This window comes from Bombus huntii, chromosome 1 (assembly GCF_024542735.1).
Source record: "Bombus huntii isolate Logan2020A chromosome 1, iyBomHunt1.1, whole genome shotgun sequence".
Lineage (NCBI taxonomy): Eukaryota > Metazoa > Arthropoda > Insecta > Hymenoptera > Apidae > Bombus > Bombus huntii.
Genome location: NC_066238.1, coordinates 12,698,001 through 12,711,000, shown reverse-complemented (window position 1 = coordinate 12,711,000; position 13,000 = coordinate 12,698,001). Strand labels below are relative to the sequence as shown.

The 13,000-nt window shown below is 29.6% G+C and overlaps 3 protein-coding genes across 6 annotated transcripts; 1 reads left to right on the top strand and 2 right to left on the bottom strand.

Moving 5' to 3' along the window:
• Window positions 1–358: 358 nt before the first annotated feature.
• On the bottom strand, window positions 359–2,054 carry LOC126863729 (glycine cleavage system H protein, mitochondrial). The gene is made up of 3 exons (XM_050614191.1): window positions 1,606–2,054; window positions 1,047–1,190; window positions 359–956 (listed from the first exon to the last, which is right to left on the bottom strand). Exons 1-3 carry the CDS (start codon window positions 1,748–1,750, stop codon window positions 727–729), a joined length of 519 nt encoding a protein of 172 aa, XP_050470148.1. The 5' UTR covers window positions 1,751–2,054; the 3' UTR covers window positions 359–726.
• An 816-nt stretch (window positions 2,055–2,870) lies between these two features.
• Window positions 2,871–6,307, bottom strand: LOC126863626 (protein arginine N-methyltransferase 5). 2 transcript variants are annotated; one of them, XM_050613978.1, is made up of 12 exons: window positions 6,175–6,307; window positions 5,603–5,723; window positions 5,412–5,530; window positions 5,119–5,342; window positions 4,869–5,051; window positions 4,578–4,787; window positions 4,284–4,492; window positions 4,017–4,139; window positions 3,768–3,943; window positions 3,471–3,674; window positions 3,219–3,400; window positions 2,871–3,153 (listed from the first exon to the last, which is right to left on the bottom strand). In XM_050613978.1, the coding sequence occupies exons 2-12, from the start codon at window positions 5,689–5,691 to the stop codon at window positions 3,001–3,003; spliced, it is 1,872 nt and encodes a 623-aa protein (XP_050469935.1). In that variant the 5' UTR covers window positions 5,692–5,723; window positions 6,175–6,307; the 3' UTR covers window positions 2,871–3,000. The 2 variants fall into 2 exon arrangements, with proteins under 2 accessions (XP_050469935.1, XP_050469924.1); XM_050613967.1 differs by lacking the exon at window positions 6,175–6,307 and adding an exon at window positions 5,870–6,113.
• Window positions 6,308–6,372: 65 nt separating this feature from the next.
• LOC126863612 (zinc finger protein on ecdysone puffs) lies at window positions 6,373–12,321 on the top strand. Of its 3 annotated transcripts, none has more exons than XM_050613946.1 (10): window positions 6,373–6,518; window positions 7,589–7,947; window positions 8,031–8,177; window positions 9,088–9,317; window positions 9,917–10,223; window positions 10,304–10,462; window positions 10,535–10,775; window positions 10,849–11,049; window positions 11,170–11,354; window positions 11,425–12,321. In XM_050613946.1, the coding sequence occupies exons 2-10, from the start codon at window positions 7,594–7,596 to the stop codon at window positions 11,905–11,907; spliced, it is 2,307 nt and encodes a 768-aa protein (XP_050469903.1). In that variant the 5' UTR covers window positions 6,373–6,518; window positions 7,589–7,593; the 3' UTR covers window positions 11,908–12,321. The 3 variants fall into 3 exon arrangements, with proteins under 3 accessions (XP_050469903.1, XP_050469912.1, XP_050469894.1); XM_050613955.1 differs by lacking the exon at window positions 6,373–6,518 and adding an exon at window positions 7,364–7,510 and having other exon boundaries at window positions 8,034–8,177; XM_050613937.1 differs by lacking the exon at window positions 6,373–6,518 and adding an exon at window positions 7,364–7,510.
• The last annotated feature ends 679 nt before the right edge of the window (window positions 12,322–13,000 follow it).

The following is a 13,000-nucleotide window of genomic DNA, read 5'->3' as shown; positions in this document are numbered from 1 at the left end:
CTGTTATTGTAAAAATACATGCATTGACCACGAGACGTAAGATAGTTTTCAACAGGAGGGTAAAGGATGGTACTATGTAAATTATTAAGCAGACAATTTTCAAAAATTTACAAATAGTATTCCAAAACATTCAATTGTTTCTTTATACATACAAGTTATTATAATTTAAATGCGTTTATGTACAACACAAAGTTTATTATAATTTGTAACAATGGTGTCATTCGTATACCTAATAACATGTATATTAAAACATTTGTTTGCTTTGTACAAATATGGTAACAAGATAAGAAAATGCACAGTGGTTAATAAAGACATCAGCTAACTACTGCACATAGCTTCATATTCTTAATTTGCAATGTTTACATAATACACCACATTTATTTCATTAAAAATACTGCCTAATCTTTATTATATACAAAATAATGTTTACAATTTATTGTTTTACGTTTGCAAAGATACAATATATTAGTTTATAACACTTTATTATAATTGCACAATTTATAAATTTGTGTTCTTGAAGGCAATGCCTTCCTATTTGATTAAACAATCAATTATAAACTATACTTATTTTGCTAATAATATGATATTCATTGATTATGCATGATTATTACAAGGTTTAAAATAAATAAAAATATTCACATTTCTTTTTCACTAATGACACAATTGAAAATAACAAAAATTAAATCATTATCAACTAATTTTATACATGTCAGAAACATAATATGTTTATGATGGATCAGACTTTAAATATTCATTGTACGCTTCCTCATTCATTAGACTTTTTAGATCATCAGATTTACTTAATTCTATTTTGAATAACCATCCTTTTTCGTAACAAGAGGTATTTATTAAACTGGGTGTTTTTTCAACTTCTTCATTTTTTGCTATTACTTTCCCACTGACAGGACTATATAAATCAGAAGCAGCTTTCACTGACTCTAAAGCTCCACATTCAACTGTAAAGGAATTCATTTTTATCAAGTAGAAAACATAATAGAGTTCAATTTTTATTTTAAGAGAGACATCTAAAATACAAACGTTCTAACCTTCTTTCTCTATTTCAGAACCAACATCTGGAAGCTGAGCATAAACAACATCACCCAGTGCTTCTTGTGCATAATTGGATATTCCAACTATGCCTATGTTACCATCAATTGTTATCCACTCATGTTTTTCCGTATAAAATCTTTCTAAAAATTTTATTTATAATTTTTAAATATAAAAAAGATATCCATTAATCTTGTTTAATAAAAAGACAGTATTTTAAATACATCATATTTATAAACTAAAAAAATATTTACTAAAAAATAAACTTTACTATAAACTAAAAAATATTTATTTTATTTTATTCAACTACATTTCATAAACCAATTTTCCTAAACAATTAAGCTTTTAAATATTATAAACAACAAAAATATGTACATGAATGGCAATTCTTTTTAAATGCATTAAGATATGTTTGCGTGATGCAATATTCTTCTTTAGATTATTGATAATTAATAACCAATAAATATACTGCCAGCATTAAGATCTTGTTTCTAAGAATATTATTATAAATATATAATTTTTTTTACTTTGTGTTTTTAATATACATTTTAAACTTACCGGCATTTAAGCAACGAGTAGTAACGATGGAACGTGAAACATATAATGACACTTTCGGAGTAGGAAAGTTAAATAAATTTTCTCTCGAAGTACGTAAAAATGTTCTCGCGGTATATTTTGCCATTTGTGCAACTACTTTTGCCATGTTTAGTTATATTTTTTAGTTTTAAAACAATCAGATAATTTTAACCTATAAAACACGTATCGTGCAGTGTGTAGACCGTTACGTTCTCAACTAATTTTGTTATGTTTCCCCAATGTCGGCAGAGTTTAATATGAATGAAACGCGGGATTTGAACGAATTAATATATTTCTATGTAGCATGTGTTCTTAGATTATCGATGATTCTTATCGTGTATAATATATTTCATCATCATAATTCAAACTATTGCCAATCAAATATACATATAAATATTGTACACTTACATATGTATACTATATACTCAATAAATACTTATATATGTATATAAATATTTTAAATTATAATAAATAATCACATTATTTATTATAATTATTAATTACATGTCTTCATAAATAATATAAATAAAAATAAATAATGATTCTAAATATTCGTTGTTACTATGATTTGTATAACAAAGGCTTAATAAATTAACTGTTATAAATAAAAGCTTAATTATTATAAATTATTTGAAAAATATTTTTAATTAATTTCTAATCGCATCATATGATTTCAGTAAAAAATTGGATTAAAATTTATAGAAAGTATGTGAAAGTAAGTATATAGTATTAATATGTATTTTCTTGAAAGAGTAATGTTCCAATTTCTTAATTTTGATAACAAAAACGAGATCTACTTTTTTAACTTGAAAGTAAAAATCTTTTTATAGCTCTAGACAAAACGTAATATTATTGAAATTCTGTGTGTGATCACGTGAGGTTAAAAGGTCATTAGAAACACGCTCGGCAGATAACTTGTAATTTATGTTATCAAACTTGTGCAATATCGGTGACCTCCGTATTGGATATGAATAATCCACAAACAAAAACGTTAAACACTAATCTAAGACATTTATTAAATTATCTCTATTTTATATCATTTATGACAAAATTATATTAATATATCACTTAATGTTAGATAGATGTTTTTTAAAATGTAAATGTATATATCCAATTCTTTAATAAGCATGAACATTCGATATATCTATACTAATTTCGAAATATTTTATATATATATATCAAGAATTTATTCTACAAAATTAAAAGAATATTTTCTGTTTATTAGAACCAATAATCTATTCAAGAAGTTGTATAATGAATCACTTTTATTAGAAAAAATGTGTAACAGAATATTTGCTACAGTTTTATTGATGAAAGATATTTTATAATATTAGAGATTTCTTTTTAAATAAATGAGTCACGAAAATAAACATTAACTCATAAACCCATAGTATAAGAACGACCACCAGGATTATGGATAGGTCCTGGAAATGGCTCGCTAATACACCATTCATACCACACCTTCTTAGAATTACACTGACGCCAAAAATGGACAACTATTTCGTCCCCAGCTTTTAATTGTACTGGTTCCTATAACAATAAATTGTATTTTATGTTACGTTCTTTTAAAATACAATAATATAAATTTATCTTACCCTAATTGGGAAAAAGATAGGAAACCAACTGAACATTCCAGGACTATGTGTACTAGGTTTTGTGCTTAGTGTGATATTGTTGAATAGAATAGTATCAAAATATCCAGAGAAGCCATGTAATACAGAATTTTGACGTACTTTAAATACCCTTGTTTCATATCTTGAATTATCAATAAAAGGTGCTGAAAATGTAATAACACTTAAAAGACATATATCATCTAATAAGTGTATAAATATTGCTGATTTACTAACCGTAATTTGGATGTTTAAAAGTAAATAATGGTTGCGGTTTTGCAATGTCATATTTATTTTGTAGATGAACTACATATGAATTCTCGAAGTGCGCTAAAGAGTGTTTGTCTTTTTCTCCGTATTGTCTTACTTCATTGTACAATTTAGACGACTGCACGGGCGCAATATATGATGTGTACGAAGATGGTATACATATACCATTAGCTGATGATAGACAGTATTAAATGATTTATAAAAATAAGTACGAAAGTTGAAATATTTCATTAATAATATTTGTAATATAATAAAATGATGTACGTTTTAAAAATCGCTGAATGCCATCCAAACACTCTGGAGAAAGTTCATTATCACCAAATGAACCAAGTAACTCTGACACCATAATATCAGCATTTTCAGGGGAGTTCCATTCTCTCATATCACAAGATACTACTGTTACCTTGCCCTCCCACAAATCTTTTTCTAGTGCTTGTAAACTATATGCATAATAAATTAAAAAGATATATCTCTACATAATGCACAAGAAAGTTTACAATTATTAAATCTTACGTCAATACTGCATTAGGATTTTTTTCCACAGCATATACTTTAACTGGGTGATTTGCTTTTTCTGCTGCATTTAAAGATGCACAAACAAGTGGTCCTCTTCCAGCTCCAACTACCATTATTACTCTAAAAATTAAAATAAAATTTTACATTTTTGAGCAATGGTAATACATTTTTATAATTATTGAATTGACAACTAAGTGATTGCGGATTTTGTGAATAGATGGTATTGTTTTGTCAATAGTTATAATTATTTTTGTATTTTAGTACATTTTCTTATTTTTGTCTTCTATTGTCTGCACAATCATATTAATTGCTTGATAAATAGCAGTTTGATATTGTGTATATTTAACAGGATCCTTCTCAAACACTTCATATGTTTGAGATTCAAGATTATCCATAAGTGGTTGTAAAGGACATTGCAGATAATCTTCATAACCACGAGCATATCTTTCAACTGGTCCATCTGATGCACGATCCTGTACGAAATTGTTATAATTAAATAGAAATATTTGAACCAAATTATTATTAAGAAATTGAAACTAAATATATATAAAATTCTACCTTCCATAAGTACTCCAAATAGTTATGATAATAAGTAATACTTTGATATCGATTTTGCCCTGTAAGTATAAATTGTACTTCTAGCATGGCAAACTTTTTCACTAATGTCTGATGTGCTTTACTGAGTACAGGATATCCTTTTTTGTTTGTGATAAATAATGTTGTTGGAAAGATCAAACACTTAACTGGTTCTCCTAGCCACCTATCAATCTTAAAATTAAATCATCTTTATTACATTTGAATTTTCATGTTACTAATGAAATACGTAGAAAACAACAATTTTTGAGATACCTCTTTTTGATCAGGAAGATCATGGCTAACAATTAATGCAACACCTACATATTTATTATAATCACAAACTATTCTGAAGGCATTCCACCATTCCCATGGACTTTCTACTATACCCCCGCAATCTTCTTCTCTGTAAGAAGAAGCTTGTTTGATTGGATTTTCCATTGGAACTTGAACCCAAACCTATAATGATATTAAGACAACTTTAGTTTACAAGCATATGATAAATTTATTTTGTTAATCAGTATACCTGTAAACTGTACATGCTTGAAACTCTATCACAAATAATGCGGCTAAGATTTGCATTTTCTTTTATTCCTTTTGTCAATTTAAAAGTAACTCCTATAAGACCTAAATGACTTGCTAAAGCTAATTCTTGCTTTAAAGCTTCTTCGCTGTTTTTCCTTAAGCTAGGATTTTTTGAATCAACTTTAATATGTGGTGATAATTTACCAATAACTAAAGTATTCCAATCTATAAAATAAGTAATAATATTTTAATAATATTTTGTTGCTTGAGTTCTTCAGTACTGATTGCCCTTACCAGAACTGCATAAAACTATGTCTGGCCTGGTAAATGGTCCAGCACGATCTTTTGCCTTTCCAGAAATAAATTCTCTTTTAAACAATGGATGGACAAGTGGAGCGCATATAAACTCATATCTGTAAGTAAAGTCAATAACAATAACGATATAAAGGTGAACGATAAAATATACATTATAATTTGTTACTTACTTTGATGCATGTGCCGTAAAAAGACAATTACTCAAATCTGGTACTGCACAAAAGTCAAGACCACAAGAAATTGGTCTTTGATTTGACATTATGTTTTACCATTAAACGTTAAAGTTGATTCCTAAAAGTATTATAAATATAAAGCAAGATTTAGGGAACATCATAATTTTACTTTACAAACACCGGCTATTATCGGTATTATTTAACAAAAAGTTTACTGTGTGATACATATAATTTTTTTATATAACTGTACTAAAGCACAAATACCTCAATAATATCGATCAGTGGTTTGTCAATAATGTATAAATGTTACAAACAATAAGAAAATTGCAATATTGCCTTCACGCCAATTGCACGTGTAACACTGTTGCCTATATGTGCTGTTAGTAAAAAATATTGAAAACATATATTGTCATTAAAGACATAAATATAAACATATATTGGTTTTGAATAAAAATACTTAATAAGAAAAAATAAAATATATATAATTCCACGACTCAAATACATAAAAATTAGTTAATTTGCTTTAACAATTTTACATTTGAATTTACAAAAAGGGAAAATATTTATACCTGCTTAAAATCAGTTGTTACATAGAAATTAACTATTATAGTTTATTTTCATAATATCAAATATAAAATGGGATACATTTTTCATATCATAGTATATAAAGATTTTTTTCTTCTTTATATCACATATTACATAAATGAAAGGAAATAAAACTTTTAATTTTTTGTATGTATTTATTACATTACAGTGTCAACCAATCAGAAGCAAGCAGTAGCTTTTGACATCGACCATTTTGAATGCCGCTTTTACTGTTCTAGTTCATGGTAGACGCTTGATGACTCCATTTCCTTGAGCTTTCCATTTTGCCTCCTTTTCTTGTTCTGTGGTCGAAGTTGCTACTTTTGTGGTAAGTAGTTGCTTATTTTTCTAATCAAATTCCAACAAAAATTGTTTATTAAAAATTTTGAATACAATTTAGATTATTTAAGTTCGAAGTGAATAGAAGTTTGATACGATAATGAAAGTTTTTTAAATTTAGCAGTCACATTGTACGGCGTCGTTTGATGTGTAAAACATCAATTGAAAAAATTTTAAGTAATTCATTTTTCTATTATATACTTCTTATATTATATACTTGCGTTTACCTAAAATTAATACACGTATGTATAATTATGAATTCTTACTGTTTATGTAAAACCGTAGGTAGATAAATTATTGCAAACGATATAACTTCTCATATCGGAAATAGACGTCCTTACAGACTCCATTTATAAATTAAAATGGGTAGTCTCTCTCTCTCTCTCTCTCTCTATAGAAACTTAGGATTATGCAGTATGATAATACAATTATTATTAAATATTTATGTTGTAGAGGTTTATGTGTAGAGGATAGTTAGTACGTGAGGTTTAAAGGACGAGATTGCTCGTTGTTGAAACCGTCGAATATATTTAAAATAATAAATTAATGTACAGCCTGTATACGCGAGTCGTTAGTACAAGGTATAAATCGCAAAATAAAATAGCGGATAAATACTTGTTAATGCTCGTCGTGTAACTCGGTAGATATTCGTGATATTGTAGATACTGTTAGATACTGTTTCGCTCGCGATCGCGTCCGTTTATTTATACTGGTCGGGGGAGAGTCGGAAAATTCAAATTCGTCTTCATTCGACGGCTGCATGTAGCGGCTACATTGTTTTGCCCGGAGTTTATTTGTCATTACGTTTCCTGCGTCTAGGTTGTGTCAATGCCCCGAGGCAAAACAACATGAGTCGCTCTCGATTCGCGTCGTCCTTTGACTCTTGTGCCACTACAATATTATCATGTTTGAGAAATAAAACTACTATAATTCTTATCATAAATAAATGAATTGCATTTAAAGAATAGATACAATACATATGTATGCATGTGCATATATTGTAATAATAAAGTAATATTTTCTGTTATTATAAGGTATTTATTATGCACTTGTTTTTAGATACAATGTCTTTCAATCGAGGAATAAAACGTGATTCCTTTGGGAATCGAAACTTTAATAATCGAGGAGGTAGTGGTGGTGGAGGTGGCGGAGGAAGGGTTGGAAATATGGGAGGAAGCGGTGGAGGTATGGGTGGCAACATGAGTGGTGGAATGGGAGGGGGTGGAGGAGGTGGTGGAGGCGGAGGTAGCGGTGGAAGTGGTGGAATGAATCCTTGGGAAGGAGGAATGATGCCTGGCAGAGGAATTTTACCAACACCTAATAATAATTTATCTTTAGCATCGCCACAAGCACAACTAGCAATAGCTAGCAATCTCCTTTCAAACTTACTTCGCAGTCAGCAAGAAGTACAACCACAGGTCAGGAGACTTCATTTTTATGTATATTATCTGTCATTTTTGTTATACTATTATGTGTTACATATGACATTTTGTATTTACAGCAGGTACCATCACTTCTCAGCCTTGGAAATAACTTTAGTGGACCAGGACCTAACTTTCCAAATCAGCAGAACTTTTCTTCTGGGCGTTTTAATGATCGTCCTGTTAGGCATCCTATGAAGAATCAACGACCACAACCATATAACAAGGTATGAATACATATCTCCTATTTAATATGCAGATTGTTTTGAATGAAAATTGTAAGGGCAATTTCTAGTCTACACTTCTTTTTTTTTTTTTTATACATCAACAACACCAATCCTTAGTTTGAAAGTTTGAAATTCTCCTTTTTATATTCATTGATCGATTCATTAATGAGGCTTTCAGTTAGTGGATGACATGCTACGTGGCTACCCTGTGCAGTTACTAAGTATAAGCAATTCTTAGTGCTGGACTAGTTATGCCAAACACGATTTTCATAGGAGAAAATTACTATCGCAATGTTATTTCGTTAAGAAACACGATAATGAGACGTGTATTGATTTCAAAATATGTGTATTCTCATTTTTAGTAGTGGAAGTTAACTGTGATTTTGTGTAACAAATTTCAGTATAGACATGCAGATATATTTCTCCTCTAATTTGGTTCATTTATAATCCGCCCAAGTCTTCTATTCGTCATTGTAGCTAAAGAACAGTATCTGAAGAATAGTATTCAAAAGTATTGATTACAAGCTGCATTGATCACTGATTTAACTTCTTCTTCTTGTTGATTATGTTTCATTGAGCTTTATTGAGCTATGTTCAAAGGATAAAAGTATGTGTTTTATAAATATCATATGATCAATAAGATCATTGCCTGTACAAAGTTAGATGATGCGATGATTGTATGCATCTTCAACGATTTGCTACTACTTTCCTTTTCCCTTCCACTAAACTGTGGAAATACTGACCTTTGGTGTTCATTGAAACACTGAATACGTCCTGCTTCCGAATCGAGTAGAATATTTTTCTCCCTCAAATATCCCAGTGGTTGTTAAAATCAAATTCGATTCGAGAAGAATCACAAATATATCAGATACTTCTCATGACGGTTTGGTCATTTGACCTACATGACTAGATGGGCAATCGCGCCCGTGATGGCCCTGCTGGGCGACGTGGTCCATCTGCACAACAATCTCGTGCACCCCAGTCTGGCAATCAGCGTATGAATGGAAACCAAACTCAACATCACAACGATAAATCTTCTAAACCAATTCCTGCCTCTAAACAAAATCAGACTGCCAAAAAGGAACAGCAGGACGTTAAGACCTCTGATAATGAAAAAACAGAAGCACCTGCTGTAACAAGGTAAGCTCCTGGTGATTGTGAATAGTTTCTTCAAACTTCAGTAAGTCTCATTCTGTCACCTATCTCTGTATGTACGGTGTTTGTTACGTACATATGGTATGATTGCTAAAGAATTAGCATTGTGTCCTTTCTCTTGTCTGACTTTTAAAAAAGTACTACATACATACGTATATATGCATTTATATATACATATGTCTACATATCATGTTATATGTTCATTCGTCATTGTTGATTAAACTCAACTCACATTTCAAATTTAAATTAGATTACCTATAGTCTCATAACGTTAGTATTTCATAATCATATAAAATGCTCCCCATGCGTTCTTCTTTCAATACACATTATCCAAATATTTGTTCATAATAATAGGTTGATTAAATTTGTATACAGTTGTTAGAAGTGTGAGTTATCTTCTTTTAACTTAATATTATGCCCAATTACTTTCTGGCTATCGAAATTGAGAAGTTCGTGTATATATGTGTTTTTACTACAACACATATTAAAAAATTATAATATTTATATCAAAGCAAAAAAGCACAATATATAGATCTGATTAACATTTGTTATTATAATAAAAATTTTGTTTGTTTGTATACTAGTGGAGTGAATGAAGAATCTGATGACAAGAAAGCTGATCGGAAGGATATTAAAAAGGAATCCGAAGATGTTCAAGTTTTAGAGACTGAGGAAACAGAAGAAAAGCCTCAAGATGATGAAGAACAAAAGCCAGACAAATCTGCAACGGAAGAAACACCATCGAAGGAAGCAAATACATCTACAACGGAGAAGGATTCAAAATTGACAGGCAAAAAATCAGAAGCAAGACACGCTGAAAGTCGTTATGCAGAGGTTCCAATGAGTCATATGTTCTGTCACATTTGTAACAAACATATGTGGGATGGATATGTATATACTTAATACTCACTATATATTGTACATTCAATCGAGGTCAACTTTGGTATTATCATCTTTTTATTTTTTTATAGTCTTTCGAAAATCACTTACGCGGGCGAGCACATCAGTTGATGATGGAAAAGTTAGATGAATCATATAAATTAAAGGTTGATCTCATGCGGCACGAATTAAGAGTAGCGGAAGAACAACGCGAACTTAGTCTGACTAATTCGAAACGTCGTGGTAAGAAAGTAAGTATATATACAAATGTAAAAGTTTAATAACTTATAAAATGTTTTATATGTATTTTATTTTTTATTTAGGTGTCTGTAGATTTGAATGTACGTGAATATTGCACAATGTGTGACTTGAATTTTTACGGAACATTATCCACGCATAGAAAGAGTGAGAAACATCAACAGCTAAAAACATTTTTGCATCCAAGATGTTTCCCATGTTTGAAAGAATTTCCATCGCGTATTGAATATGATGAACATTGTTTAACACCGGGACACATGAAGAAAGCTGTGCAGTGTGAAGAACAACGAAAAAATAAAAAGAAAGGTACACGAAAAGATATTTAAAAGAAACTATTGTCACAATAAAGATTATGTAATGTTGTTTTCCATTTTTATAGAAAAACTTGCAAAAGGAGAATCTGAAGTGCGTACTGCAGAAGATGAAGAAAAAGACGTTGGTTCTGACAATAAAAATGAAAAGGAGGAAGATACTACTATAGAAGAACAGGAATATATTACGGATATTGTTGAGAATTTGAATGAAAAGAAATTCAAAATTCCATCTTATAAATATTGTCGACAAAATCAAGTTTCCATTGGTAAATTGCACTGTTTATACATTTTATTTCTCATTATATTTTAATCCACTCACTTATTTACTTACTTATCTACTTAATATTTTAAAACTCACTTATCTATATATACACATGTTGTTTCAGGAAAATCTATGGTGAAAGAAGTTCAAGGATTTTATTGTGAAAAATGTAGAAGATTCATGCTGTTAGCTGAAGATATGAATGCTCATTTACGTAGTATTACTCATTACCGAAATTTCGTACAAGAAGTAAAGGCTTTAACTTCGAGTACGGAGACTACAGAACAAAAATCAACAGAAAAACTTGAGGTATATTTTAATACGTAAAAAGGTTTAATGTAATATATCACAAAATATAATAAGTAATTTTTCTGTGTAGACTAACGATGATGCTCAAGAAAATGACAAGGAATATGACGGGAGCTGGAAACGTCGTAAAATAGTACATTCTGAAGACGAGAATAATGTGGAAATGAAGGAAGCACAAGAAAACAATGTTGAAAATGCAAATGCTCAAAAGAAAACTGACGGAGATGAAAAGTATGATCCGCTTGAAGCTGATGCAGAATCTGAGGAAGAAGAAACTCGCGAAGCGGAAAAAAGCGACAAACAGCCTTCGCAAAATACTGTTAATACTCCAGAAAAGAAGACACCAGTTGATAAAATATGGGCCGATATCGATAATGATAATGAGGCGGAAATAGGTAATTTAATTGATAATGAAGATGAAAAAGAACAGGTTGATCATGAAAAATCCATTCAGAAGTTAGATAGAGATCTAAATCCGCAAGTGAAACTAACACGTGGTCGAGGTTTTCCTCGTGGACGCGGTACTCCTAGAGCACGAAGGGCTCGACGATAAAGTGATCTCTATCGTAAATTAGAGTAAGCTTGAGTATATTTCATAATTACGTCCCTTAATATATCTACTGTTAGGTTTCATTTATTTACTCGATATATTCAAGACGTCAATGTTTAAATAATTTGGTTTATTACGTCTTTTGACAGAATGAAAGAAATCATTATAATCAAATGTTTGATTATCGTTTTACATGTATAAATTGTATCTTTTTATGTATCTTGTATGAATATATATATTATATACTATATATATTCATAATATACCAATATAAATATTGATTTGCCCAAGCTAATTCAAAGCTTTCTAATTACACATTATCACTCACAGAGAACTGTACTATGTACGATTGTTAAAGAAAATAATGCATTTTCGAAGTATGGAGGAGAAATAAACAGATATGCTTTTGCGTATTGATATTGATTATCTTGTAACTATTCTGTATTAAGAAATACTATTAATATTCAACTAATTAATACATGTTTATCATTTTTAAATAACAATCGTAATATGAAACTCTATTATAAAAAATTCATTCCTAGGTATATGCTAATAAAAAATCCAAAAATACTTTGCAATAAATTTAAGATGTTGATGAAAATTTTATCCGGTTCATGTTTAACTGTAGTAAATCGAAGGTTACATTGATAAATAAGAAAAATAATCGTACTTTCATTTGCTTTATCATAATATAGTAGGAGTTTTATTATAGGATTATGTCTTTTATGACACATAAGGCGTTGTAAAAAAGAATTAATATAAAAGATGCATACTATTCGACAATTGTCCTATGGAATACCGATATCTCTAATTCCCACACAATACACACACCTCATCTTTGTAGTCCCTATAGAGTAATTTAATTTGTAATAAAATTTGCGTCCATGAAAGGAATGGCTTTAATAGCCATATGATACTTTAATAACAAGTTATATATAACTTTCATAATTTCTTTATATTAATCATGTTTATTTATGTAAGTATCATGCAAAACCTATATCTATACTAGAATGTAATAAAAACCTAACATTATTCTTAAATCATCTAAATAACTTTTCATTCCAACATTGGATTCTTCTAATTGTATTAGTGTGTA

Bases quoted from the DNA above. Each gene is read 5' to 3' on its own strand.
- LOC126863729 (XM_050614191.1), bottom strand. From the start codon at position 1,750: ATGGCAAAAGTAGTTGCACAAATGGCAAAATATACCGCGAGAACATTT. The intron at 1,191-1,605 runs GTAAGTTTAAAA...TAAAATTTTTAG, and splicing joins TACTCGTTGCTTAAATGCCG to AAAGATTTTATACGGAAAAA. The intron at 957-1,046 runs GTTAGAACGTTT...ATTCCTTTACAG, and splicing joins TTCTGAAATAGAGAAAGAAG to TTGAATGTGGAGCTTTAGAG.
- LOC126863626 (XM_050613978.1), bottom strand. From the start codon at position 5,691: ATGTCAAATCAAAGACCAATTTCTTGTGGTCTTGACTTTTGTGCAGTA. The intron at 5,343-5,411 runs GTAAGGGCAATC...CTTATTTTATAG, and splicing joins CATAGTTTTATGCAGTTCTG to ATTGGAATACTTTAGTTATT. The intron at 3,944-4,016 runs GTAAGATTTAAT...TTATGCATATAG, and splicing joins AATCCTAATGCAGTATTGAC to TTTACAAGCACTAGAAAAAG.
- LOC126863612 (XM_050613946.1), top strand. From the start codon at position 7,594: ATGTCTTTCAATCGAGGAATAAAACGTGATTCCTTTGGGAATCGAAAC. The intron at 10,463-10,534 runs GTAAGTATATAT...TTTTTTATTTAG, and splicing joins CGAAACGTCGTGGTAAGAAA to GTGTCTGTAGATTTGAATGT. The intron at 10,776-10,848 runs GTACACGAAAAG...CCATTTTTATAG, and splicing joins ACGAAAAAATAAAAAGAAAG to AAAAACTTGCAAAAGGAGAA.